The following is a 27083-nucleotide window of genomic DNA, read 5'->3' as shown; positions in this document are numbered from 1 at the left end:
TACTGGGTTTTCTAAATCTTTTTGAAAAGAAGTTATGATCTAATTTTCTTGAGGGTGGGGAAAAGAAATGAAAAAGCAAGGAGGGAGACCTCTGACTGTCCTGACGTTAGAGAGATGAGAGACTTTGTAGTTAGGCCATAAATGAAGGCTCTTCTGTAGAGGAGCAACGCACTTGGGCATTTCAGTAATAAACACTGTGTTATTAAAGGGGTTTTTCAGAATGCGATCTGTGAATTTGTACAGGGCCCCTGTACAACATCTGTTACTGAGACATGAGGCTGCTGGTGGGTGATTCCACACCCGGGCGGCAAGGTAGCTCTGTGGAGGCTGTTGTTTTCCTTCCTTAAATGCAAATGTTGTATGTTAACATTTTAGTACAAAACTGAACTAATAATCATGTTCTTTGAGTGTAGGAAGGTCATCTGATTATGTATTTTAAAGGTGGGTTTTTTTTACAGTTCAGCAGATTTGGAAAATACACCACAGAAAAAGATAGTGCCTTCAACAATAGGCAAGTCTGCTTTTAAACCAGGTTCTTTGTCCCCTTTTATTCTTGTGTTGAGCTTATTGCAGATGTATAGATTTTACTATGCTTGTCTATTTCTCACTCAGCAGTTTTCAAGATCTTTTGAAAGCTTTTTTTATTGTATTAAAATAACGTTCTTGCCTTGAGTGTTAGTTTATAAATGACACTTCTTGCGAGATTCTTTAGTTCAATCAATTTCTAGTTCCTATATATGCAATATATATTACTAAAACTAGAAATAGCGGTGACATTTATAACTAAAGACAATTCTCTTGTGGAAATTGTTTTTAATGGTGTAATTTTCCAAACTCAGAAAAGCTATGTCTTAACGATAAAGATTGCTATCAATTTCTTTCCCTATTTTCTAGTCATTTATTGGAAAAAAAAAAGTTTTACCTATGAAGAAGTAGACACTTGCCTCTCTGTAACGACTGTAGCAATTTCTTGAATCGCAAGCGGGTTGCTTTTCATTTTGGCGGGATTTCGAGGCAGGCTCTGCGCAGGTGTGACTTCTGCGGGATGTACGCTTCCCTTGGTGGAGCGTCGGGAGTGGGAAGCGGCACTGAGAGCTTTCAGGGTGGGGTGAGGCTGCTTGCGCACGGGGAGCCAACTGCTCTCGCACGCTCCCCCAGAGCAGTAGCCCGAGCTGGGGAGGAAAGCCCTGGGCTCCCTCAGGCCTGGCGTCCTGGTGTCTGTAAGGAGCAAAGGGCCCATTAATGGCACTCGTGCTTTGGCAGCTGCTCCTGCGCAGAACTGCCTCTCTTTGTAGCTTCATGGTTGCCTGATGTAGCAAAGCAACTTCAGGCCCGTCGAGGTCTTACGCTTTAAGGCATACGCTGGTATGGGAGGACACTTTCCATACGATATAAGCAAGACTTCAGTTGCCAGATGTTGTAATTCCCACATGTGCTTTTATTGTGTTACAAAAAAAAAACCACAGCTATAAAAATAACACATTTTCCAAAGATAACATTACAAAAAATACCATTCATACCATGGTTGGAGTGTATCAGTTAATACTGCCGGAAGAAGCCTTAGTTAACGTTGAAAACATGAATGATTGTTTCAAAACCTTTAAAGCATTAAAGTGCTTTAATTAGCCGTTATCTTAGGACATAGGTTCACATTTCAGCAACGCCAAAGGAGTCGGGTTCCTAATGGGTGTGGTGTAGAGGGGTGTGATGGCCTCAAGGACGGTGCGCTCACACGTGCGGCTCAGCGCGGGCGGGAGAGCAGAGCAGAGCCCGTCGCTGGAAGGCGGGAGGGAGAGGAAGGCACCTCCTGCGCGCCGAAGGCTCAGGGCTGCTCTTGGACACGGAGGCAAAGGCGGCTCAGGGAGGACCTGGGCCCAGGGCTGCTGTTACGGCATGTACAGAGCTCACGCTTGTTTTCCCCATGATCCTCCTGTTGAGTGGGGACAGACACCCGCCTGCAAGGAGGAGAAGGCACAGCTCTGAGGCGAGCCCTGGCCTTCGTAGGTGAGACTCGAGCTCTTCTTCTTTTGCTTTGCTGGTCCACAGCTTTACAAAGGGTCTCCTAGCTCCTTCCCAGCCTGGGGGAGATGAGGAGTTGTAGATCTGCCTTCTGGAGGTCTCCGTCGCAGAGGCAATGTGAGGAGGGGACGCAGGAGTGGAAAGGTGCCAGGCAGCGTCGTTTCCGCATGGATTCCCTCAGGCAGCCTGAAATCTCGAGCAGCCAAAGGTTGAGGGGGCAGATGAAGCAGCTCCCTGCCCTCTCTCCCTCCCTCCCTCCTTCCGCACAGCGGCAGCCCCTGTGCCGTGCCTTCCAGAGACCTGCTGTGGGATGTCGCCTTTCAAAATGTGTGGTCGCTACTAGGAGAGGGAACACACCTGCTTGCGTCCTTGCTTTCTGCTAAGGTTTTTTTCCAGCCTTAATCAACAGACAAATTATGCCTGGAAAAAATGACCAGAAACAGAAAACAAAACTGGGAAGACCTCACATGGTCACCCAGTCCATCTCCTCGTTCCAAAGTAGGATCAAATTTACACCTCCCGCATTCCGGCTCGCTAGGTCTAACCCGTCTGCAAACCTCCCCCCATGGAGCGGGGAGGGATTATCCAGACCTCTGCCTTCCCAGGAGGATTCATAGGCTCGCCCCCTCCTCTGCAATTGTGTGAAGGATATCCAGAGGAGGAAAAAAAATGGAATTTTGAATAGATAAGGCTGGAGACATGATTTTCTGCATGTTTACATGCTAGAACATGAAATTAATTTACTTGACACTACAGTGTCTCAGGAGTAAGTATCAATTTTTATAGCTTACATGAAAATAAATCTTTTTTCTCCTTACACCACAATGAGTATACTGTATGTACATTTGCTTCTGTTTATATACATAAATAGTTAAGTACATGAACACATCGGGAACTGACAAACAGGTTCTTTTCTGCTCTACAAAGAACTGAAGGAAGGGGGTACTTTTGGCAGTCCGTCAGGAAAGCAGACTGTGTGGCTTTCCCCAGTCACTGGCAGGTGTCTGTACAGAAAATGGAGCGGGTCAGGGCTAAGTCCTTTTTACAGCGGTAAAGGCCTGGCGGGCTTGGACAGGGCGGAGAATACAGAACGGGGGTAGGTAAGCAGTAAGGAAGGCTGCTCTCGCGAAAATCGCGCCATCTTGACGCCGCGCCTGTCGGACGCGGGGATCCTCTGGTAAAACACAAAGCAGCGTCAAGCGCCGGCGGGTGCCTCCCCTGCCGTGGGTGGGCAGGAAAGCCGCGCTCCCTTTGGTGAGCTGGCCCAGCCGCCCTCTTCCCCTCTGCCGCAGCCACGGCCGTTTCCTCTCCGGGGCAGGCGCTTCCTGCGTGGCTCGGGTCCGTGTTTTCTCACACAGCTTGCAGTTCCCCTCCAGACAACAAAATTACACTTTTCCAGATGCCCAAGGCTGAAAATATTTTTCATAGGGCGTTTCATTCCCCCCCCCGGTCTCTTGCTGCTGCCTTCTGGAGCCCCTCAGTTGATCTCTCCCTCTGTGAATTCTTCCTTTATGGACTGTTTGCGAGATTTGCAGTCCGGGAGGTCGAACCCAAAGTCTGCCCACTCGTCGGCTCCGCCGCGGTTGGGGATGGTGATGGTGTGGCGCACGCGGAAGTGCACGGCCTCCATCACGCGCTGCCGCTGCAGCTCGCCCGAGCTGCCGATGGAGATGGTGGAGGCGTTGCTGCTGGAGCGGATGAGCTGCTGGGCCCCATAGTCATGGCTCTGTTTCAGCTCCTGCAGACCTCTCCAGATGATCATCCTGTACTGCTCCGGGATCTTCAGTGCTCCGAGGTCCTGGAAGAACAAGGATGCTGAGGCATAGCCGGCAGAGATGCGACCGTACCGGCGAGAGCGAGCCCCGAGCCCGTGCTTCAGGGGGGTGCATGGGCACGACGGCCGAGCACCCAGCGGCGGCAGGGCCGGACCTCCCCTGGGTCGTGGCACCCAGCCCACGGGTGCGTCCCCCACGGGCGATTTCTCATTCATAACCAACGGCCGGTTGACCAGTTACTCAAACATGGCTTTGCAGGTTAGAAACTTTTTTTCTTTTTTTGGGGGGTGGGTTCGCATCAAACTGACGTGAAAATGGGAGGGAGGGCCCCTTTCCCCTTTGGACGCAGATTGCAGAGCAGCACGTGAAGCGTCCTCACGCCTGTTCGCCTGGCGAGGAGCCGTCATCCAGGCTGGCTTCCCCTCCGGCCCTGGCCCGGGAGGCAGGAGCAGCACCTGCCCCAGCGGCCACCCTCATGCGGTGACGCACCCGTGCGGGCAGCAGCAGGCTGTTACGATGCTGTGGGCTGCGGTCGTAAAGCCAAACGAGGTCGATAACCTCGGGACTGGGGGGCCTGCACCAGAACAAACACCGTCGTAGCAGAGAGCTGCCAGAGACCCATGTTAATGCCAAACAGAGAGACTCACATGAGTGTTAACTAGGGAAGACAGCGAGTATGCAATTAGTAATTACAAATGCCGACTCGGACACACAGCTCAGCAATCTGATACAAGTTTTGGCCATACCAAACGTTTCCCTTGACAGTTTACGGACGGTCACGGAGTTAGTTCAGAAAATGGTCCAAAACCAGGCTAAGGTTATGCAACTGGCCCCAGCTACCAATGAAAAATCATCGTGTCTCCGACAGCCGCATCACCAACGCGCAGTCGCACGTTTTATTGTAGCTGCCAGGTAGACAACAGCTACTACAAACTGCCTGGGGTCAAAACGGGATCAGGCAGGAGCTTTGTCTCAGCCAAAACACCAACTCTGGGATTTACAGGGCTTGCTGTGGCTCAAAGGTTTAAGATTATTTTTTTTTCCCTTCTTCCTGTTACCCTGATGGGCTGGGGAAGCCTCTGCTTCGGTGCCACCCTCAATATCATCACCAAGAGACTGCGCTTTAACTGAGGATGGCAGCAGCAGAGGGCTGACGCTCCGTGCAAGCTCAGGTACTTCTAGCATCCCCCATACCGTTTTTCATGCCAGCTTTTGCCTGACCTGGGCTATTTCATTCCAGGGTCCCCTTGATGCGAGTGCCCTGGGTTTGACTCCCTTATTCAGCCTCTTTTGCCTTAAAGATTAACAGGGGACGAAGTAAGACCAGATCCGAGTCTGACGTAAAACTCACTGAACTGCAGTGGAGATGCTCCCGCTGGCTCAGTGCGCTTTGGGTTATTTCGCTGAGCCCCTCAGCTGGTTTGTCTGCGTTAGCTGGAAAATCTACCTGAGGTCTGGCGTGGGGATCTTTTAGCTCTTTTGTTTCTGACAGTCTAGAAGAACCAACTGAGACTATCGTGGTGGCTACCGACGACTGAGCTACTGCTAAATCCAAAGGACCAGAAGGATGCATAAATGGAAGGCATAAATCTTGGGGAGCATATATTCTGTGTGACAGGTTGGTGCACAGTTTTTCCTTTCCTTGAAAACGGTTTTGTCATTGCTTTTCAGATCAACAGCTGATAGAAACAAGTGGTAAGAACAGATCTTCCCAAAGCATTTACCTCTATGGATAGGTTCTGCAGGTGGTAAATATTCTGTAACCCTTGTGAGGTGAAATAGTCGATGCAGTTTGGACACCCCAATCCTGTTAAAAAACTGCAGAAAAAATTTGGAAAATAAAGTGGCATTAACTTCTCACGAATAAAAGCTGTGCTCGCAACCATCACTGCAGTGGCAAACCGTGCGGCGGGTCACTGGAAGGGCGGGGGGGGCTGCCGTGAGCTCCTGCAGCCTGCGGCCTCGGCAGCGCGCCCGCGCCCCTGCGCACGGAAGGGCAGGCACGCGGGCGGCGGGGAAGCTCGCCCCGGGTGCTCTGACCGCTCGGTCCAGCTTCTTGCCTCGGGCTGTTGCCATCCCAAGCGTGACCTCCCGTCAAGGTCATGGGACTACGTTCATTCCTAAAACTACGTATTTTTTTTCTCCTGATCATCAGAGGTTTCAGCTGAGTGACTTACTCAGAATAACCTGGGGGAGCTCGAGCTACCTGGGGGGAGGTCAGGGCGTGCCTGAGTCGGGGTGGCGAGGCCGGTCTCTGCCATGAGCAGCCTGACGGCGCGGGGCTGTTTTGTACATCGCACTGGGCTGCAGCTATGTGACTCTCGTTAAACTGCACGCACGGCCTCCCTGCTTCGGTAGGGTGTCTGTCGAAACGTCTGTGGTCTTTTTAAAGACTGAAACGTTAAAAAGTGGCTGCAGACCCGTTAATGCATTCCTGATGGAAATAAGCCACGTGGACCGATTTCCAGACATCGGTGGTAAGGAAGGGGAAGGGGGAAGTTCGCAAAGCTACACGCTGGTTTGACATGCAGGAAAAGACTCTTGTTCAGATGGATTTAATTTTTAATTAGGCAAGGATGGATTACCGGACAGAGACATATGAGGGCAATAGTGGTTTCTAACTGGTAGGTAGCTGGGCTTTGGTTTCTGAGATGAGAAGAATGGTCTATGTGATTTCGTGAGCAGTGATTTCTCAGTTGGGACCAGTGGCCAGTTGACCAGTTGCTAGACAGATCTGAAGGTTAGAGTGAGGGACAACAGCAAGAAACGTCAGAGGACAAGACAGACAGGGCGTCGGAGGCCTTCCCTACCTGACGAGGCTGGGATCGGGGTTGTAGGGTGGAGGGGGGGTGCAGTGTGATCCGGAGACCATGGACTGGGACGAGTGGCCCCCATTCATTTCTCCGTTGGGTTGCATGGGGTGACTGTTTAGCATTCCAGGTCCTAGGCAGCGGCCATGTCAACGCAACAAACAGATTAATTACACATCACCCTGACCGTGATAACCGCCCTCGGCAGGGAGCCTAGGGTCTGACGGGCAGGAGGAGCCCCTGCGAGCACGGACCGCTGCCTGCCTGCGGCCGCGGCGCCCGGCGGGGTGAGGACCTTACCCATCGGCCCCAGGCTGGGCGCGGAGCCGGAGCTGTGCTGCGCTGGCTGCCCTACCAGCTGGTTGACAGAGGGCAGCTTGTTGATTCCTCCGCTGTGAACTTTATTCATGGGTGAAAGGACGGGACCGTAGGAGGAAGGCGTCTGCAGCTGACTCCTGCTCGGGGAAAGCCAAGTGGCCGGTCAGCCTGCAGCGGGCGGGATGGAGCCACCCTGCCCCGTCCCAGAGCTCCCCTCTGGCCCATCAGACTTCCCTGCTGAGGCTTCAGGCAGCCGCGCCGCTGCGGGCTGCGGCACAGAAAAGCTGCTTTGCACCGATAGCAGCCATATAGCAGGCGTCAGCCCTTGCTAAGCACGAGGTGTCCGGCAGACGTGCTGCGAGCCAGTGGACCAGCCCCAGGCTGGGTGGCTGCTTGAGGGCTCCCCCGGCCACGCGGCCAGGGCCAGGGCTGCTCCCCGGCCGCTCCCAGCTGCGGGCTCTCGGGGGCTGCTCCGGCCGTACTTACTGCCTCTGCAGGAGCTGCTGCTGCTGCTGCCGGTAGGAGTCAACCAGCTGCTGCGGGACCAGCTCCACCAGCTCCAGGCTCTCCTTTATCTTCATCAGGATCTCAAAGTTCTCCCGGCCTCGCACCTGGAGGAGGGAACAAGCCCTTTGTTCCCGTCCCACCTGGCCACCTTCCTTTTCCTTGTGGCCCCCTTTTTCCACCCAGCCACACAAGGTGCAGTGTCACTGTGGGCAGGGACTATTCGGGGGTCCAGGACTCCCTTGGACACGTGCATTCGCAGATGCTTTTGCTCCTAGGTCTCTGCTCAGCCCCCGTGCCTGCCGCCCTCTGGGAGACTCTGCAACCCCGTCCTGCCCAACGCCGCATGCCCAAGGCGTTTCTCGCAGAGGGGACGATGCCACCGCCATCCTGAGCCCAGCTCTCAACCAGTGTGGCTCACCGACACTTACAGGCACGTAATACATCTCCTCCTCCCCGTGCCTCCGCTTCTTAATGCCGGCCCCCAGTGCTGGGATGCCCTGGGGACTCTGCTTGAACGCTGGAAAGGAGAGAGGAGGAGCGTTAGCATGCAGTCCTCGGGAGGACAGGAGACAGCCGGAGCACCTTGGCTCCCTGCAGGATTTAAGCTCAAGCCATGCAGGATGCTAGCTGTTCACCTGGGTTCGGGCACTGATGATGTCCCTCTATTAGTAATAACAGTGAAGAACAAATATATCTGGACACAAAAGGCCTGCACAAACAGCTTTGCATTCTGGAGGGAAAAGGGAGTGGGTCCTGTTTATAAGCTTTAGATTTAACCAAGAAAAGTCAAGGCATTGTGCCTGGATGTGGATTTGAGCCTGAACTTCTGGAGCACCGTCATTTTGGGTGCGATGGGAAAGGAGCTGAGGCAGAAGCATCGCATGGCTTTGAGCAGCAAGGGGCTGCAGGTGGTGGCCAGCAGCCTGGGGCTGCGGCAGAGCAGTGCCCTGAGCCCCCCTCCCTCTCCCGGCAAGGGGACTCACTGCGTTTGTTGGCGTTGCCGTTTTTAGCTGCGCTCTCGTTCAGGGCTTGCTGCTCTCGGTAGTGGTCTTCATCTGCTTTCCGGTCTCTGCCGGGACAGGCGCAGATCCGTCCCTCAAACGATCTCCTTCCTAGGACTTGGCCACTGAGAAGAGAGAGCAATCGGTGACTATTTCTGCTGGGGAAGCGTGTCGTGGCTCAGTCCAGCGCGTTATGGTCCAGCTCCGAAACCAGACCGGCAAAGCGCCTTCCCATCCCTCCGTATGAACAGATTGCTCAGGAAGCAATCCGGCCCCTGAAGCACTGGGTGCAGAGAGCCCCTCAGCAGCAGGCTCCTGGGGGAAGAGGAGCTCCGGGGGCCGAGGAAGGCTCCAGCTGCAGGGGGAGAAGCCGACGCTGGGCTGGGTCCCCGGTCCCTCCGTGCCAGCCCTTTTCCTAGCCGGCAGAGAAGAGCCTTTCCCCTGCTGCGGGCTGGGGCTGTGGGGGGCTGCCATGTCCCCTTCCCCTGGGGTGCTCCCTGCGGTGCGGGGCTCCTTCCCGAGGGACCCCAGCCCTCCCGCAGCGCCCACCCCTGCTCCGACAGCCACTCACTCTCTCGTCTCCAGGGTGATGATGATGAGGATGGGCCTCCTGTTCATTCCTCCCACGCAGCTGCTGTTGCACATGAAGTTGTAGAGGATGGTGGTGAACTCGGTCCCCACCTGCCCGGGAGGGGAGAGCAGGCGCTGAGCAGGGAGCGATGGGGGGAGGCAGGCTGGGCCCCCCCGGCTCCTGGCGTGGGGCTGGCGCCTTGGCAGGGCGAGCGGGGGAGCTCTGAGGGGATGCTTCCCTGGGAGCACCGGGGAAGGGAGGTGCAGGGATAGTCCCAGCTGGGAAGAGGGGACTCTACAAGGACTGTGGGGTCCCCCAGGGCAGGATTGGAGGGGATTTCCCTTTGTACCCCGATTCCCAGGAATGGGATGCTTCACCGGGCTGGGAGCTGCCGATGCTCGAACACAGCGGCCACCAGTGCGGGGAGCAAGCAGGGGGTGGCCTTAGACGTGCCAGGGCAGGCAGGACTCCTGCTCAGGACACAAGTGTGTCTCCTACCAAGCAGCCCTGTCACCAGCAGATTCACCCTCAGCACGGGCTGAACTGCTGTTGCCCGGATAGAGGTAAGCACCGGTCCTGCCCCCCCGCCCCGGGTACCTGCGGGGGCTCGTAGGGCACCATCACGCTCTGCCGTCCCGTCACAGGGTCGTCCACGTACTGGGAGAGGTTGTTGCCTTCCACCCGGATGAGGTGGCTGGCTGGGGCTGACTGGCCTGCAAGGCAAACCTCTGCGTTAGCGGAGGCGGCTCTCCGGGATGCTCGTCCCGCGCGCGTGAAGGCTGCAGCGCAGGGCGGGATGCGCAGCCCCCCCGACAGAGCAGCACTCACCATCATTGAAGTCGCGGCCGAGCTCGTGGTTGGGGCAGCGTTTCACCACTTCGGTGACGTGCTCTGCCTTCTTGTAGACGGGCATGGCCCGGATGATGGTGCCCGGGGGCGGCGGGGTGGACACCTTGATCTGGATGGGACATGTTTTTGCAATCTGACAGTACAGTTTCTTCAGCAGGGGGGAGTACTGGAAAAGAAGAGACACCCGTCAGGTGAATGTCACCGGGCCTGACGGGACAGCGGACGCTCCCCTGCCTGCCCTCGGCTTCCTCCACTGCTGCGGTGTAAACGCAGGGATCCCTTCCCTGCGCGGGGGCTTGTGCTGGGCTCAGGCTGATGCTCTCTGCGCTGAGACAGGCGTTTCTGTTCCCTCGGCTCCTCTCATCCACCCACCTGCTGCTTTCTCAACACTCCAAGAGAAATGCGAACACGGTAGTAAAGCAGCAAATTAAAATAATGACTTGTTATAAAACCAATTACCGCCTATCATATCACAGCCACGCTGGAGGGACCGTGCCAGTGCAAAGCTGCTCCGTGTACCGGCAGAGGGAATTGCCCCAGCAGTGCCCGGGCTCCGTGGCAGCTCCATGACGGATCACCGCGTTGCACACGGCTACCGCACGGTCCCAGTGCGTCGTAGGGTGAGTGACCAGGAAATTCAGCCTGTCTTTGCCGTAACTGTTTATTCTCTAGGCTCAATATTTGTTCTTCCCTGGAAATATTTACATATGACCAAACTCGCCCACACTGCATCGTATCCGCTTTCCACATAAACCAGATACAACCACCTACTGCGTCCAGGGCCGGGCGCTGTAGGAAGGGTTTCCCGGCTAGCCTAAGTGCTGCAGCAAAGTGGGAGCACCCGCTATACTGTGACTTAGAGGAAATCTTGCTGAAAATTAGCGTAAACCCTCGTTCATACATCACTCAGCCCATTTCAGAAATGTCACCCTGAGTCCGTTATCGCATGCAGCTCCTGGCTGAGCCGAGGGCTGGGACTGCCGAGGCTGCCGACACACCGCAGCCTAAGGAAATCGTGCTTAACATCGTTAACAGAATCACAGCTAATTATGCAAGACCTCGCAGTTTAATTCTGACTAGCCCACGTGACACAGGCGTGGTTTGTCCCGACCATGACTCGATCCTTTGCAGCTGCTCGCGGTGACAGCGGTGGCTCGCAGAGGGGACATGGCGGGGACTGCTCCCCCAGGCTGGCCGGGAGGAGGATGCTCTGCAGGCAGCTGGAGGCAGCGCCCGGAGTCGCTTGTTAATAGAAAACGGTCCTTGACCACTAAAACACTCTTTGTGAGGGCACAATGGGATTTGCTCGGTCGGGAGCAACAGGCAAACTCCTCTTGCAGGACCGTGGACCTGCTGAGCACGGGGGAAGCTCCTGGTGGCCTCTGAAAATGGGAAGGGAAGAGCAGCGTGCCTGCGAGCCAGCCCTGCTCGGAGCTCTGCAGCACGGCTGAGCCCCTCGGCCACGGCGCCCGGGCAGCTCTGCTCGGGGCAGGGAGCCAGCGCCGGTCCCGGGTCCAGGCCGACTACAAGCGATCATCTGCAGCAAGGCAGGGGCTGGCGGCATGTGCTGGGCGGGAGGAGGCTGCACGCTGCTTCGAGAAGAGGGGTGGGGGAGGCAGAGCCTGTCCTTCACCTTCCAGAAATCACGTGTCTCGGCTCCCAGGTGTGGGGATGTGCGATTCCCTTCCACCTCACCAGTGCCATGCTGTTTTCCATCTCACAAAGAATGTGTTTGCTATACAAGAGCCCACCCCTGCCGCACAGAGAGAAGCCAGTCCCTGCATGGCAGGGCATGTTCCTGCTCAAAGTATTTTATCTCATCCCCACAACATAACGCCCGATGCCAAAAAAATACCACCATGCAGAGTATTTGTGAGGATGTTAAAGCTTGTCCTGAGCCATCCAAATACAGGTGTGCAGAGGCTGGCGAGGCTCTCACTGACGCTGTGCTGTCAGCCCCTGCTCCGCTGCTGAGCCGGGGCTGCCTGAAGCCGGGGGCAGGAGGCTCGGCAGGGAGCCAGCCGCTCGCCCAGGCCTGGGAGGGCATTAGGGGGCTGACACGGACGGCTCAGCCCTCGTCTTCCCCCGGCCGTCAGCCCAGTCCGGCGCACCCGCGCATCAGGCGGGTCGGCAGGAGGGGTCTGTGTTTCCCGATCCCGCTGCCCTTTCTGTAGGGGTGGATCCAGCCGGGGGCCGAGCCAGCATCCCCGGCCCGTGGAGGCTCCCACCGAGCCTGCCGGGGCTGGATGGGCTCCTTCCACCCGGGAGCCGCTGAAGAGGCGAACAGGACAAACGGTTTTCAGGCGGTATTTCTAGGGAAGTTCAGGGAAGGTATAAAGGGGAGAGGCTTCTGCTGAGGCAAACTGTAGCAGCTCTTGCGTGGCGAGGATGTGCCGGAGCAATGGTCGGCCGGCAGCAGGTACCAGCTCCCAGGGAGGCAAGCCAGCGGGCTGGCGGGGGACGCGTCCCGGGGGTCGGAGCCCGCTCTGCGCTAGAGACAGCAGGAAGGTTAGAGGGTGCGATCGGGAGGCATAACACAAAGCTGAATCTGGCAGCAAGAATTAATCCTGAGTATCGGAGGAGTGCGGACTTGGCCAGAGAGAGAGGATGCTTAGAAACACTGCCTTTCACTGAAATCCCCAGATTTTGCACTGATGACTGCGACCACACCTTGACTCTGCAGCCAGGTCAGCTTCCCGGGTGCCATCCTGCATCTCCAGCATGGACTGTGCCTAAGCTGGAAGCACGGGCTCCGCTTGGAACGCAGTTACGCCCCTCTGCCCGGCTGGAAGAGGAAGCTCTCGCACGGCCGTGGCCCATGTAACCTGCTCCTCCGCAGTGCGACAGGGGTTTAACACCCTCGTTTTGAGGAGACAACATGGCAAAATAAGGGTTATTTGGAGGGGGGCTCTTCCTTGCCAGGTGTTAAAATACTGACAACTCCTGTCAAAGGATCCTTTCATGTAGACATTCCCGGGCAGTCCTCAACATGCCTGGGAAATAAAACTGCTCTGGAAGAGTAGAGGTGCATTATGGCAAGTTCTTTGGTAACAAATTCTCTCATTATACCGTGTTATGACATGGATAAATCTCTGTTAAATAGCAGAGCGATTGCCCCGCAGGGAGAAAGGCTGCCGCTCAACACAGGCATGCCTCCACTGATAACCTTATCATGTCTTAACAGCTCCAGGATTGCCTTCAAAGATCCTTCCACAATAACAAACTATTCTTTTAAGGAACTCCGTGCTGAGAACTCTGGGCCAGAAGAGTCAGGGCTGTGCCCTGTGCGGCCAGGCTCCCGGCTCCCCGCGGCGTGCAGCCGTCCTGCAGCCGCCTCTCCAGCCGCTGCTGGGGCAAGCGCTCCCGGCCTCGCAGACCCAGCCTGTTCACGGCCACCGGGCGAATGAGCATTATGTTTTTAGGATCCCAGGAGGCTCTACATCCCCAGCCGTGTTTTCAGTCAGGAAGAGCCCTCGGCAACGTACGCTCTCTGTAAGGGACAGCAAAACGCACGTCTTGCTCAGATGCCAAGCGGAGTGCCAAGCAGAGCAGGTCCCTCTGCTCCTACATGGTTAGCTAATAATCTGCCACACGTGCATCTCTGTGCAGGGCTGTGCCACATAATCTGATTTACTGGTACTTTACAAGCCACAGATGAAGTGCACGTGCCCGGCTTGCAGAGAGCACAAAGGCACCGCGCTTTCCTCCAGTGCAAGACAAGACAGTTGCAAAGTGGAACCCGGGAGATCAGAATGCCGGTATTTAATCACACAGACTGGTGCAGCTGCCTCTCTGCTGGGTGCTCTTCTTTTTGCCATGACCATGTTTCTGCCACCCATCCTAAGCGTGAACCTCGGGCTGTTCACTCGTATCCTTCCTGCAACCGCAGCGTTTGGACAAGCTGACCTCCTGAAACCAGCCGCACGTGGCAGCTGGGTCACAGCCAAAGCTCACGCTGCCGCCAACTCACTGCTGCTCCCAGGCACGGGAACAGCATCTTGGGACACCTGAATGCTTCCCCAGCGCTGCTGCATCAGCACGTCCAGACCTCAGCCCCAAGATTTCTTCCACATCTACAGAAGAGCTTGGGTACGTTCTGCCCCTGGGCACCTCCTGCCTTTATTTTCAGTTCCTGCTCTACGCTTTGGACCGTTAGTGTCTGCCTCCCCACTGACGTTATTACTAAGGTCATCTCTGTTCACAGAAAATGTCGGAGAGTGTCTGTTATCACACGCTTGCAGAGCACAGCAGGTTCACGTGTCAGCGTGGCTTGTGGGTGCTGGTACGGTATAAACAGCAAACAGCAGTAATAGCACTGAGCAATCTACCTGAAGCTTACATAAACCTGCAGAACGTATATTGCTCTGGGTTTTTTTCTGCAGCTTTCAATGTCAGCCCTCATCTACTGGGGTGAAAGTATAATGCCACCTCTGTCGCTGTCCCTTCCCCGCTACTGTGCTCTGTCCTGCAGTGCAAGTCCAGAGCCCTAGGAGTAACTGGAAAGGCCAAATTATTTAAACACTAGCAGTATATCAGCATTAACCTCTGTTTCTCTAGGGACTCGGTACCCCAAAGTGTCTTTAGATGGGGTTTCCTTCACCTCCGCATTGAAACGCAGCTACTTCTTGGGCGAGATGGAGACCACGCTGCATCACTGCCGAACGTAATGGGAAATAAGTACACCAGAGCGACAGAGACCCGTGGTGCAATCGGCCCCGGCGGGGGTTTGCTGAGGTTATCTTGGTACCGCTGCCGCCGTATCCAAGGAAATGGTTTGCACATCGCAAGATCCAAATGAGCTAATGCCCCACAACGATTCATGGCGACTGATACGGCTGCAGCTGTGAAGGAGCATTAAAATTAAGTCTCAGCATCTGCTACTGCTCACCCTGAACAAACACCCAGGACCCGCTCTGGATGAGGCCACCGCACTGCCTGGACCCGTAGCTACTTCTCCTGCGCAAGAAGCAAGAGTGGGAGAGGTGTTTTTCCCCATGGATGCTGACAGCCTTGCAGGGAAAATAACCTGAATCCTCTGCGCAGAAGGACCTACCGGCGAAGTCCATCTCCCCCCAGCCCTCCCTGGGCAGCAGAACCGCTAGGAGGATGTGTCCCAACAGATTCGGAGCTGATAAAATCTTATTTATCTTCAACTGTTGACACCGAAGCGTCTAGACTTGCCTGCTTCGGGAGCGCTGCAGCCAAGTCCTCCTTTCTCTCTAGAAGGAAATGATTTGCTCAACAATTACTTTTTCCACAAATCCTCCCCCCTCCTCCCTACCAGCCTCCTCCTCCTCCTCTTCTACATTCCAGTCTCCTCATTAGCTCTACTCAAGACGTGTCCAGGACTGCAGTCAATGGATCCCAATAAAGCCACTAGCCTGGCAAGAGAGAGAGAAGAAAAGTGCCGCCTCCGGCTGCTAATTTCCTTGCGCTCCCCAGCAAGCAGCTGCGGAGCTGCATCCTGGGACAGGTTCGGACAGATCGCAGCGGAGAGGTGATAATAATGTGTCTGTCATCTTACTCAGACATGTAGCATCTTGCAAACCGCAAATACCGTTAACCGGCTCGGACGAATCTGTTACGACAGATCCTGGAAGACATGCCGACTACAGAGCTAATTTTTTCTTTCTAATTCTTTTAATAACCACTTTTTAATCACCGGCCTATATAGCTTCTCACTGAGCTGGCAGTTCCTCCCAAAGCTACTTTGTTGCTCATTTACTACGAGCTGGGTTCGAATATGTCCAGTGCATCACTGATGCGCGAGAGCGGAGCATCCGCCGGTGCCCGAGCCGCACGGGCGGGCTGGGCAGCAGAGACGCTGCCCAGGGGACGGCTGTACGGGATGCCCCAACACCCGCCTCCCCGTGTCCGCAGTCCCGGCATCACGGTGGTGACGCTTCGGCGTGATGGCCAGGGCACCGCCGGCCCTGCCCAGGATGGGGGGGTCTCACCGTTCCTGGCAGAGCCCCCCTGCCCCCTGCACAGAGCCCCTCTGCCCACCGTGGCCATCAGCAGCTGCAGGGGACCCCCGTCACCCGCAGGGCCCCCAGCCCCGCTCCCATGGGCGCTGGACCACCGGCGACGTCTCGGGGCCGGGGCTGCCCCCACAGCAGACAGAGCGCAGAGGCTGCGTGCGCTCCAGCCTGCATTCTTCTACCTTTATTATCATGCCATTACTGCTAATTAAAATCCCTTGGTTCACCCCCAAAGGAGTCCTCTCCCTTCCTTCCCCAGAGTGCACATCCTTAAAATAACTGCCAACCAGGATCACAGCCGTTCTTAGTCACCGCTCAACCAGCCAGCGCTGGCACGCTCGGGGGTTCTTTTAATCTCTTCTAGTAAGTCTGAGTCCTTCTGTGTGTCTGGATACTCGGGTCCTCTGACCAAGCCGGTGCTGGAGTTCCCTCTCATCCAAAAAGGAAGCCGAAAATCCAGCCAGGCAGTTATTTCATGCTGCGTTATCAAGACCAGATACGGGAAGCAAGCTGGGAGGGGAGGGAAGAGGAGGCTGAGCTGAGCTTGGGAATCACTGCTGGAAACAAAATGCAAAATCCAGAGCAGCAAGATCTGGACTCAGGGGGAGACCACCACCTCCCGCAGCATCCCTGGCAGGAGGGAGCTGCTTCTCCTGCTTTCTTACAGCCGCTGCCTGGAGTGGACAGAGGCAGAGAGCGTGGTTTACCAAGGGCACACACAGCATCCGTCTCCCCCCTCCTTTAGGCGCTGGATGTCAGGGCTCCCAGGAACGCTTCCAGCCGGGCTTCTCGTGGCGCAGGATGCAGCCCAGTGTGGTAAAACCCTCCGCTCCCAGCACTGCGGCAGCAGGCCCCACGTCCGCTCCCGAAGGACTCGGCCCGTGCAGCCGAGGCAGGGAGCGCCGCTACCTGACCCACTGAGATGCAGCCACCGGGCTCCCCCGGGCTCTGCTGGACCCAGCGCCTGAGATCGCTACTGGGCCAGAGCATGGACATGCGTTTCCTTCTGCAGCCTATTTATTGTCTCAGTTCCTCCAGCAGGTCTGTCCGTCCCCACCTCCCCTGCGTGTTTCAGATCCCAACGCAGAGGAGCTGGCCAGAGCAACCCCGTTTCCCCGGTGCGTCCTCTCCCACCTCCGCAGCAGTCCCTGCAGGAGAGCGTTGCCTTCCCGCCGGAGCAGCAGTTGCCAGTAAGTCGTTCCCTTGACCTGTGCATACCATACACGTTCGAGATAGTGGAGCTGATAGCGGGATCGTGTTGGAACATCGCACACCGAATTCCTTTGCCTTTTTTCTTAATTCCATTGTGTCTGGAGCTCCTGGAGCCTCATCCACGCCCTGCGAAAGCTGGTGGAAAGCCTCCAGTGGGCTGGCTTCAATGGGCTTTGGAGCAGGCTGATGCTGAGGTTGCTTTCCTACTTCTGGCACACCAAAATATCCATGCTCTTCTGCCCAGCTACTCAGATAAAAACAAAGATGTTTATGGCTCAGAGGTAGAGTGTACTGGGCCATGCCTGCCCCCTGCTCATCTCCAGGCCGCTGCTGTTGGACAGGGAAGGTGCCAGAGAGAGTTTGAAGAGTGGGCTCATTGTCTATAGATGCTCCTGAAGGTTTTCCCTCCTCTTTACAACCGCCTCTACCCCAACAAGCTTCAGACAGCAACCAGGAAGGCAGAACCTATCTCCTGCCACACCGCTTATTTCCATCCTCCTCATTCAGTTAGCATCAGACAAACCATTTCAGCTCCCTGTTTCCCCAGTGCCCAGGCTCCAGATGCAAGATCTACAGAGCAACTGGAACCAGTTCAATGTGGCAATCTCCCCTGGCCAAGCGCTGGGATGTGGGCAGGTTTGCTGTGGGTAACTGCTGGACAGCGTCCATCATAGCAGGAGCATCTCACCTCAGCTTTAAACCTCTCCAGCCTTTCCACCGCAGGCTGTTTGCTCCCCGAAGCAGCAGGCAAGACCCTGGACGTGGCCCAGACCCCGCTGCGCCTGTGCCCAGCCTAGGGGAGCCCCTGCCTGCTTAGCTCGGAGGTTTGTCCGTCTCCCCCCAGCTCCAGGGACTCCATGCGAGCCCGGGCAGCTGCCCCGCTCCGGGGGCTCGAGCCCCCGCATCCTTTTGCAGCCAGGCCACGGGAGGCCAAAGACCCCATTAACACTTCTGCTGGCTCTGGCGCACGTGGTAGCATTTTAGAGGGGAGGGAGCGCCGATCCGCCACAAACTTGACTTGAGAAAAATACTAATTATCTATCAGTTACCAGCTGGCTGGCGTGGCGAGGGGCTGCCTGTGAGAAAACAGCCGAGATCGGCTCACGGCTCTAGCGTGTATGGGCAGCTCCGGGGAACCGAGAGTCCTGATAGCTTCCAACAAACAGGCAGGCTGCCGGCATGCCCTGTCTTGCAGCGCCGCAGCTCCTGGTCCTCCTCCCAGCCCCGTCAAAGCAGCCTACCAGAGTGGGGCTTCGAACCTACAGGGAAAACCTTATTTTCAGCATCTGGCCATTGTTCTCTGCTGATAAGAAGGCCATTAAAAATGAAAAGGGAGGCGGCGGCAGCCTGGAGGGCTTCCCGCAGCACAGACCAGCGCGGCTGCTTCGATTCAGAGTTTATGGCAACGTGCGGTGCTCAGAGCCCAGCCCAGGAGTCGGGACACCCAATGTCACCCACCCGCTGCATTCCTCTGCAAGGACAGACCTGGCTCTGGTAACGCAAGTACCAAACCCCTGTCCCAAGTCTTTGCCCCTTCTCCATTCACCCATTTCCTAAATTTAGAAATTCAGCATTTTAAGGCTAGAGAGAACAGCTGATGATCTCTGGTTGGAATCCCTACACCGCTGGCCTAAGACCCCTGCCTACTCGTTCTGCATTGGGCCAACGGTGTCTGCTTGAAGTACAGCTTATCTTTTGAGAGATATGCAGACTCTTCATTTGAATACTTCAGGAGTTGGAGAATCCACCGCATTCCTTGGTAAATTGTTCCTATGGTTAATTATCCTCACTGTTAAAAAATTTCCACCTTGTTTCTAGTCTGAATTTGCCTGGCTTCAGCTTCCAAGCACTGGATCTCATTATGTCTTTTTCTATTAGATTAAAGAGCCGTCTGCTATCAGAAACCATCTCCTATGCAGACTGCAATCAAGCCACCCTTACGCTTCTCGTGGAGACCTTTCATGCAGAACGTTTCATGGGTATCGCCCTACAAGGCATCTGTTCCAAATCTTTCATCTTTGGATCTCCCTCCCAAACCTTTTCTGTTTTGTCAACAGAGGGTTTGAAGTGCGGACACGAGACCTGCACACGAGGGCAGTGGGCTCGGTGATCCCTTGCTCCCCCTGCCCGGGTGATGCTCCCTGCCCTGCCCCTGTAGAGCAAGCCACCCCACTGTGCAGACAGCTCATCTCCAAACGGTCCTTGGCCATGAGCCCTGGGCTCCTTAGGAGCCTCCTTTCCTAAGCGCGGGAGAATGGCTAACGCCAACGCTCCCAGGGGAATAGCCAGAGGGATTCAGTCAAAACCCTTCAAAACCAGGAATCTATGGGGCTACGCACTTCCATCAACCAAAGCTTATGATTGTATCAAAAAGCTATGTCAAATCATTTGACAAGACGACTCGCATCAAACTGTATGGTTCAGCATTGCCTGTGCACCAGCTGTCAGTCCCTCCTTGGCTGGATTCTCCGTGATCCGACCCCAGACTGCAGGAAGCCTTCGGAGCGGCCGGTCTGGCGGAGCCTTCCTGTGGAGCGGAGGGCTCCCCGCTGCTCCAAAATGCTGCCTGGCAAGGTGGCTCCGACAAACCTGTGGTCAACGTTTGCAATGGTCCTGGTGTAAATTATTTGGGGCAGTTAAAGTATTCAAAAGCCATGAGGCTTCCCTAGCTACGGATGAAATAGGCAGTGTGTTTTGCTGAATCAAAGTGCTGAATCAAACCATGCGTGTCCTTTAGCGCACCAAGATGATTAATTCAGCTACCCTTGGCTGGACCGTCACCGAGCTGTCAGATGTCACTGTCCCCAGCCCTACTGACCACACATTTAGCTTTCCTTCCCAAGGGCCTGCATTTCCCAACAGCTTTCCTAGTCTTACTTGTGTGCTGCTACATACACATTCACAGTCTCTGTAGAGAATCACACTGCATACAGACATCATTATTTCTACATTGACTGTCTGGCAATATATAACATATGTTTTTTTGCTGAATTCCTTTCCCCATTTAACCAGGACAGAGTTTCCAGCATGGCAGTGGTAATGCAGAGCTCAAGGCGAGTGGGAGGAAGGCAGCAGCCCCATCTTCCAGCACAAAACGTGCAGCTGCGTGGCTGTGACAGCCATCAGCCGGGAGGTCATGGAGCGATTCTGGCTGTCACTGCAGCAGGACCGTTCTTCACGTGGCAACCTTGGTGAGCCGGACAGTCTGCTCCCATGTCAGCAGTCCTGCAGAAATTACTATTTCAAATGAAATATCTCCCGCGCTCTCCAGGATGCAAGATGCTGCTGACCCACTTCTGTTCACGAGGCTCAGCTTCAGCGCAGTGAAATGTGGGCTGCTGGGCGCCAGTCCTGCCGCCAGCCTGCTTTTGGGGGATGCAAAATCACCCCAGTACCACAATTCAGAGGTCCGCACACCTCACCAACTGCCCTGCCAAGTATTAAAGCCAGTTCCGGCATTTAACTCCTCCGCTCTGGACCACTTCCCAGGAGCCCCCCCCCTTGCAGCCGCGCGCTCGGCAGCCTCAGCTCCCAGCCTTGGCTCGCGGGCGCATCCTCGCAGGTGCTTACGGCTGCCCATGGCACATTCGCCGGGCATTGCTCGAGTCCAGCTGCTCCCCCGAGGCTAGGAGGGCTCTCACAGCATCGATGTGGCACTGGCTGCTCCGGTGCACAAAGGAGACCTTAACACAAAGGCTTGAGAAAAAAAGCAATCCTGGCCTGATTGCGTGTCCCAGTAGAACACAACAGCTCAGGAGCACGGTCAGCACGTGGTGATGCTGAGACAGTCTGGGCTCAGTTTAGTTAGAGTTGTGGAAAGATCCCAGGTGGCTGGGATGGCTCCGGCGAGGGAAGGGGGCTGTCACGGGCTCCCTCGCAGTGTGGCACTGCCTCGGGGAGCCTCTTGCTGCTCCCTCTGCTCTTCTGGGGACAACCGGCCAAAGGGACCTTAGTGGCATTTTTTATTTACTCCCTGCAGCTGCAACATGTGTCGTCTGGGAGGAGGAAAGGGTATTTCCTTACTGCTAACTAAAGTGAGCGCAGAGCATATCTTTAGGAGGTGCTCTCTCCATCTTTGATATGCATGAGTACACCCTGTCCGCAGAGCTGTCCAAGGGCGTCCTGCAGCACCCAGCCTAGCCCGGCCCGCGGCTGTGTCCGCTCCATCCCAAAGCCATCCCCCAGGCACTGCTAGCTGGGGACAGTGGCGAACCAGCATCAGACACTTCCCAGTCCTCCTCCCTCCACACCGGGACAGCTGGGACAAGACACCCTGCATCATTGTGGGTTCGGTTTCCATTCGGATGCTTTTGTGGCACGGGAATGCCTCCTTTCCCTGTGCAGGTCCTATGCAGCTTTACTTTGAACTGACATGAGTTATGCCCCAACAGGGGTAGGAGTCACGTCCTACCCTGAGGACCTTCAGTTTATTCAGCACCTAATGAAATGCATCCTTTAGCAACATCTTGCAAGGAAAGACAGTGGAAAAGAGTGAAGACGTAACCGCTCCTCTGAGGGCAAGTCGTATTTGATCGCGGTGCTGGTCCCAAGCCCCCGGTCAGCGCGACGCAGCAGTGAAGCCGTGAAGCTCCAGTGACCGGACACAGGGAAGCTGCTCCGCTGCCCCAGCCATGAATTTGGCTGCATTCAAATGCCAGCTCACTGCCGGCTTGCTGCTGGTTTGCCAATGCCACCTGCCCATTGGTTTTTGCAGGAGACAGACCGGCGCTGCGGCAGCTGCCGTAGCCCGTCCCCTCCTGCCCGCTCTCACCATGACACACCGGGAGCAGCCCATCGTGCCGCGCCAGCAGCAGCGAGCGGAGCAGCACCCACCGGCCACGGCCGGGGGTCTGCCTGCACAAAAGCAATTAAACACATCAGCTTCCAAAAATAAAAGTCATTATCACACCTCGGGCTGATATATCGCTCCTGGTCTGCTCTGCCTGTTTTGTGATAATGTCAAACCACTGCCCCAGAGGAAACCCCGTTGCTCCCTCATTGTGTCAGTTGTCTCGTCCCAGCCTTTCTGCTCTGCTGATATTTCCCGGAGGAGCGTGCTGGTGAGCAGCTCTCCCAGGTGCTCAGGGAGGCGTCCGCCGCAGAAATGCCTCCGACACCGGCCACAAGTGCCGTTTTTTCTTAAAAATAGGGACGGCGCTACACTGAGCCAGGAACCAGGGTGTGAGTTTAGGACCTTTTGCCACAAAAAGCAAAGCAGCCCTCGTACGCTCTGCCCCGTTCTGGGTCCCTGATCTGCAGAGGACTCCTCTGCCGGGCTGCAGACGTGCGGTCAGACCGGCAGTGGACCAAACATGCATCTCCGCTCCCCAGGACCAGGCTGCGGCACCCACATCCCACACAGTACGATGCCGTGCAGCGATCCCTCTGTGATTAAAAACCTACTCTGTTATTTTGCTGTGACATCTAGAGATTAAGTTACTCTTCTGATAGGAGATGAAAAAGGATTGTAAATGACAAGCAAGGATTTGCAGCAAAGCTGAGAATGGCCCCAGTAGATGCGAGCAAAGGTCCATCTCGCCCACTGCCTCGCCTCTGACAGCGGTTGCTGGCAAACGTGTAGGGAAGCACCACAAGAACAGGGCAGGTACTTCCCCAGGACATTTCGCAGTTCAGCGAATTGCTGCAAGAGAAGTTACATTTGAACTGCTGTGCCTAACAGCTCTGTTGGAGAAAATCCCTGAAAAGCAAGCGCTGATGTTCCCTGCACGTTTTGCTTGCCGGGGCCACCTCTGCAGGCGAAGTCCCCATCGGGTGGTGGCTGCATCCTGCAGCCGCCCCACGCAAGCGTGCCCTCTGCGTCCTGCTGCAAAGCACCACCGAGACATTTGGGTGTTTGTGGCCGGCCAGCCGAAAACCCCGTCTGCAGTAGCAAGCATCTCTCTAGCGAAGGCAAGAAGACATGCAACTTACTGTCCAGGTGGCTGACTTGGCGGTGCTGGATTGCTGGAAGGTCACCTCAAAGTGGTGGGGACCGGGGTAGTCAGTGTTGGAGGGGATGACGGGAGCTGGGGACATGGCGTCGAAGGTTGAGCTGGGCTGCGAGTAGGGCGAATGCGTTGGGACATTGGAGGTGTGCTCGGAGCTGTAGGGGCTGGTGGAGGCTGCTCTGCTGCCGATGCTCTGATCCATGCTGTTGTTCAGCAAATTGAACTGGGACTGGAGGAAGGGAAAAGGGGAGGAGGGAAAAAAGAAAACACCAGCCAGTTTAGAGACATGGAAACCTCAGCCACACTTCTCCAGGGCTCCAGGTGTCCTGTTACAGCCTCCTTAAAGGGCCAGCGTGCGGGAAAGCCAGCCAAAAGAGCTGGTCTGGGTCGCTTGGGTTTTTGAACAGGTCACCACTTGTGCAAGGGATAAACCCAATACACTTAAATCACCCCCTCCTACCAGCTCCATTCTCACTGGAGGCAGCAGGGCGCCGAGATCCCTGGATTTCTAGCGCACCTGGCTGTGCAAAGCCGCTCTTTTGCCAGCGGGGGACCGGGCAGGGATCTTCTGGGGTTCGCTCAGGCGTGGGAGATGGCCCGCTGCGGGATGGGGAGTGATGGCCCGTCCTGCGCACCGGGCTCGGCTCGACGGTGGCCCTTCCAGCGGCCAGAGCATCGCGGCTCGGGGAGGCTGCCCTGGCACTCGGCACCAGCGTGAGGCGACCGCCAGCCCTCTGACGAAGGCATCGCTCCCATTGCAACTGCATCGCTCAACGTCCGACCTGTTTTCCAGACGTCTCCCGGATGCATTCACTTGTCGCGAATGTACACGTGCACAGCACTTCTGGAAGTGTTTCTCTAAGAAGAGCCAGCTCTGAATGGTGGTTTGTGTAATTCATTTCCTAGCCGGGATGTTTGCTTTCAGTGGCTTTCACTGATCCAGGGCTAATTTGGGGAAAACCTCAAACCTACAAAGCACGTAGCTGTGATGCAGCACACTGCAGTAAGATCACGGAGCAAACGCACCAATTTGTGCATGTACTGGCTGTTATTCCAGACCTGCTGGACCAAATCCTGGCTTTTTACAATTTTTTTTCTTATTCCTCTTCTGACCAATTACTGTCAGATAGTTCCAGTAAGAGCTGGCAGCTCTTTTATCTGCAGGTATAGCCTAAGCAAAGCTACGTTCTCAAAAGCCGCATAGCTACAGCGGCCTTAATCTTTCATCTGAAAATTGGACAAAAAAAAAAAAATCATTTTTTCCGTGGTAGAGAAATAAATTAATATTAAAAAAACCCAAATCCCAAACGTAACTGTTTCTCAAAGCAGTTGGGATGTTTTTTTCCCCAGAAATCTGCAATTCCCAAATTGCTCACGGGTTGCTCTCCCGGCATTTGCAAGCCGGCAGCATGCTGGCAGTCCCACAGGCTGGTGCTGCCGATGGCTGCCTGGGCCCCGCCGGTGACCACGCACAGCGGCCGTTGCATTGCTGCTTGTCGCCCCGACTCCCCGCAGCACCCTGTGTCAGAGGAGGAGCGGGGCCACCCGCCTGCGCTCCCCCCTTCACCCAGCTCCAGCAGCCACCCACCTCCCCCTGCGCCCCGGCGGGGACTGTCCCTCCAGCCACCAGCACCCGCTGGGGCAGCTCTGGGAATCCAGGAGCTGCTGGAAGGCGGCCGCCACCGTCCCCGAGGCCAGCAGGCTCAGCCATCTGCCTTCTCCTCCGAAGGGCTGCAAGGCTCACAGCTCAGGAATCAGGAGACGTGTTTTAACTTGGGATCCCAACCTCACCCAAACATCTACGATGTATAATGGTTTAAAGGCAATCATCCTTCTCCAGGGAACTTCTCCTGTTGTCTGCATCTCTCACAAGGTCGTTGGAGCCTGTGACTAACTGGAGGAATGCTGAACAAGATCTGGCTTGCTTTTACACATACAGCCATTTTCTCCCCTAAAATATGTGTGCAAACCCCTCTATTCCTTCTCGCCACTCTATAAATAGCCCTGCCAAAGACAAACCACCCCCATCCAAGCTTTCCACAATCCCAGGCTTCCCCTGGAGAAAAAGTTACAAGAAACTTCAGCAAAACAGGCGTTAAAATTGTGCATGGAAAGCCCTGGCCGTCCAGCCGGCAAACTGCCCGGCTGCCGGCGGGGACGGCAGGGCCAGGGCAGCCCCGGTGGCGGGTGACAGCGGCTGGAAGGCTGCAGCACAAGTCACCCTTGAAAAGCAAAGCTCAGGCATCAGGCAGGAGGAGAGCAGCAAGGGGAAAAGGGATTGCTGCTTGTCAGGGCTGATCCATGGCGCAAATAATCCACGAGCATCACGACTGAGCTGTTTTGTTCTCCTGGGACAGGGGAAGGGCCCCGGGGAAGAGGCTGCCCACACGCCCTGGGCCCAGCCACGTGCCTTTTTTAGGAATGAATGGAGAGTAAGTGCTCGCACTTGACAAGCAAACAAGGCGATCTGCAGCGCTACCCTTGCACATGTACGTGCGTACTCAGGAAAAGCAGGCTACGTCCGGACCGCCCGGCGAAGCACGGCGCCTGTGCTCCCACGGCTGCTCACCTCCTGCCGGAATGGGAAATAACCGGGAAGCCTTTCGCCTCCCGGCGATATCTGCTGCTCAGGAGCCATGAGCTCGGGAGCTGCAGGGCAGGCTAGGGGTGAGGCGGCCCTTGGAAGCAGCCAGAAAAAAAACTCCACAAAAGTCATCCCTGCTTGATTTTGTGAGTTTGCGATGCTTAGAGCCAGGACTGCGAGCAGCTGAAGCCTGCGGCTGTAAAGCTTAATGGGCAGGTAAATCGGGACCGACCCAGAGAAGAGCATCCCGACCTCCGCGCGGGAGAGAGCCTTCCCTCAGGGAAAATGGCAACCTTTTCGCACACGAAGGAGACACGGGACCCAGAGCATCACCTCTGCAAGCCGGGCTGGCTGCCCCGAGCCGGGTTCCCCTGCCAGCACAAAGCACCAGGCAGCACCCCGAGTACCGGGGCTTCGGAAATCCGCTGGCAGAGGTAGCCAAAGTCAGGTGCAGGGTGAAAAATGACTAAGTTGTTTTTAAAAATTGACTAAATTTTGGAAACATTCCCTTAAAAAACAAATCGAAGGCATGAGTGTTTGTGTGTGTATGTCTGTGTCAACAAACCCAACACAGTGTGCCTGTGTGTGTCTGTAAATATATACATATACACTCATATGTTTATCCACACACATACATACATATTGAGATGACTGCAGCAACGACCTCCCAAGTGACAGCACTACAGTACAAAACAAACCCCATACATATGGGCTTTACACCAACACATGTAAGACAAAAAAGAGGGATGAGGTAATTCCTTGTCGGGAAGGGCAGCACCGCACCTTTCTATCTCTACCAGCATCTGTGCCCGTACCTAACTTTTCTGAATGCCAGCGAGCAGACACAAAACCCTTTTGACTGAGAAAGCAACCTCAGCGCTTCAGGACAGGGCTGAAAATGTGTCGCTTGCACGAGCAGGTACCGTTTCATCTGCTGTACCCTCCCAGAGACTTCAGGGAAGGAAAGCCTGCCTGGGGCCGCGGGGGCATGCCGTGAGCTCGGCTGAGGAGGTCCCCAGTGGAAGACAAACTGGTGCTGGTGGTGCCCAGCACGACGGGGCATTCCTTGGACAGATGCTCCAGCTAACACCCCTCCTGTCTGCATGTATCGGGGTGAGGGAACCTGTGCCCTTTGCACCCAAGGTTTAAATTGCACCTTGGGCTCTGCAAGCGCCAGATCAGGCAAAGCAAGAGAGCAATGCTGACCAAGCCGCCAAGGCTGCAGCATCCCACGCTGACACAGGTTATGGTTCACAGCCGGGGCTGGAGCAGCCGCAGCTCCTCCATGCAGCCGCGGGATGGAGGAAGGCTTGCGCCATGTCGAGCCCCTGGCACGTCCCGGGCAGCGGCAGGCACGGAGGCTCAGCAGGCAGAGCCAGAGCCTGTGCCCGGCTCCTGCCTCGGTGGCAGAGGGTGATTTTGAATAAGAAGCAGCAAGGCAAAACCCGTAAATAACAAGTAGCACCTACCGTGGTATAATGCTGCATCGGGTCGCTAATGTACAGCAT

General features: G+C 55.7%; 1 protein-coding gene across 4 annotated transcripts; it reads right to left on the bottom strand.

Annotated features, from left to right (window-relative positions):
• Positions 1–3496: 3496 nt before the first annotated feature.
• Positions 3497–27083, bottom strand: TP73 (tumor protein p73). 4 transcript variants are annotated; one of them, XM_059829814.1, is made up of 12 exons: positions 27045–27083; positions 22975–23220; positions 9830–10016; positions 9599–9714; positions 9002–9111; positions 8413–8555; positions 7858–7946; positions 7409–7533; positions 6905–7059; positions 6605–6737; positions 5519–5612; positions 3497–3817 (listed from the first exon to the last, which is right to left on the bottom strand). In XM_059829814.1, exons 1-12 carry the CDS (start codon positions 27081–27083, stop codon positions 3497–3499), a joined length of 1758 nt encoding a protein of 585 aa, XP_059685797.1. The 4 variants fall into 4 exon arrangements, with proteins under 4 accessions (XP_059685797.1, XP_059685798.1, XP_059685796.1 ...); XM_059829815.1 differs by lacking the exons at positions 5519–5612; positions 6905–7059 and adding an exon at positions 7298–7322 and having other exon boundaries at positions 6605–6718; XM_059829813.1 differs by lacking the exon at positions 27045–27083 and having other exon boundaries at positions 6905–7056; positions 22975–23208.

This window comes from Gavia stellata, chromosome 27 (genome assembly GCF_030936135.1).
Source record: "Gavia stellata isolate bGavSte3 chromosome 27, bGavSte3.hap2, whole genome shotgun sequence".
Classification (NCBI taxonomy): domain Eukaryota; kingdom Metazoa; phylum Chordata; class Aves; order Gaviiformes; family Gaviidae; genus Gavia; species Gavia stellata.
Note: the sequence above shows the minus strand (reverse complement) of the source record. Positions and strands in the feature narration are given on the sequence as shown.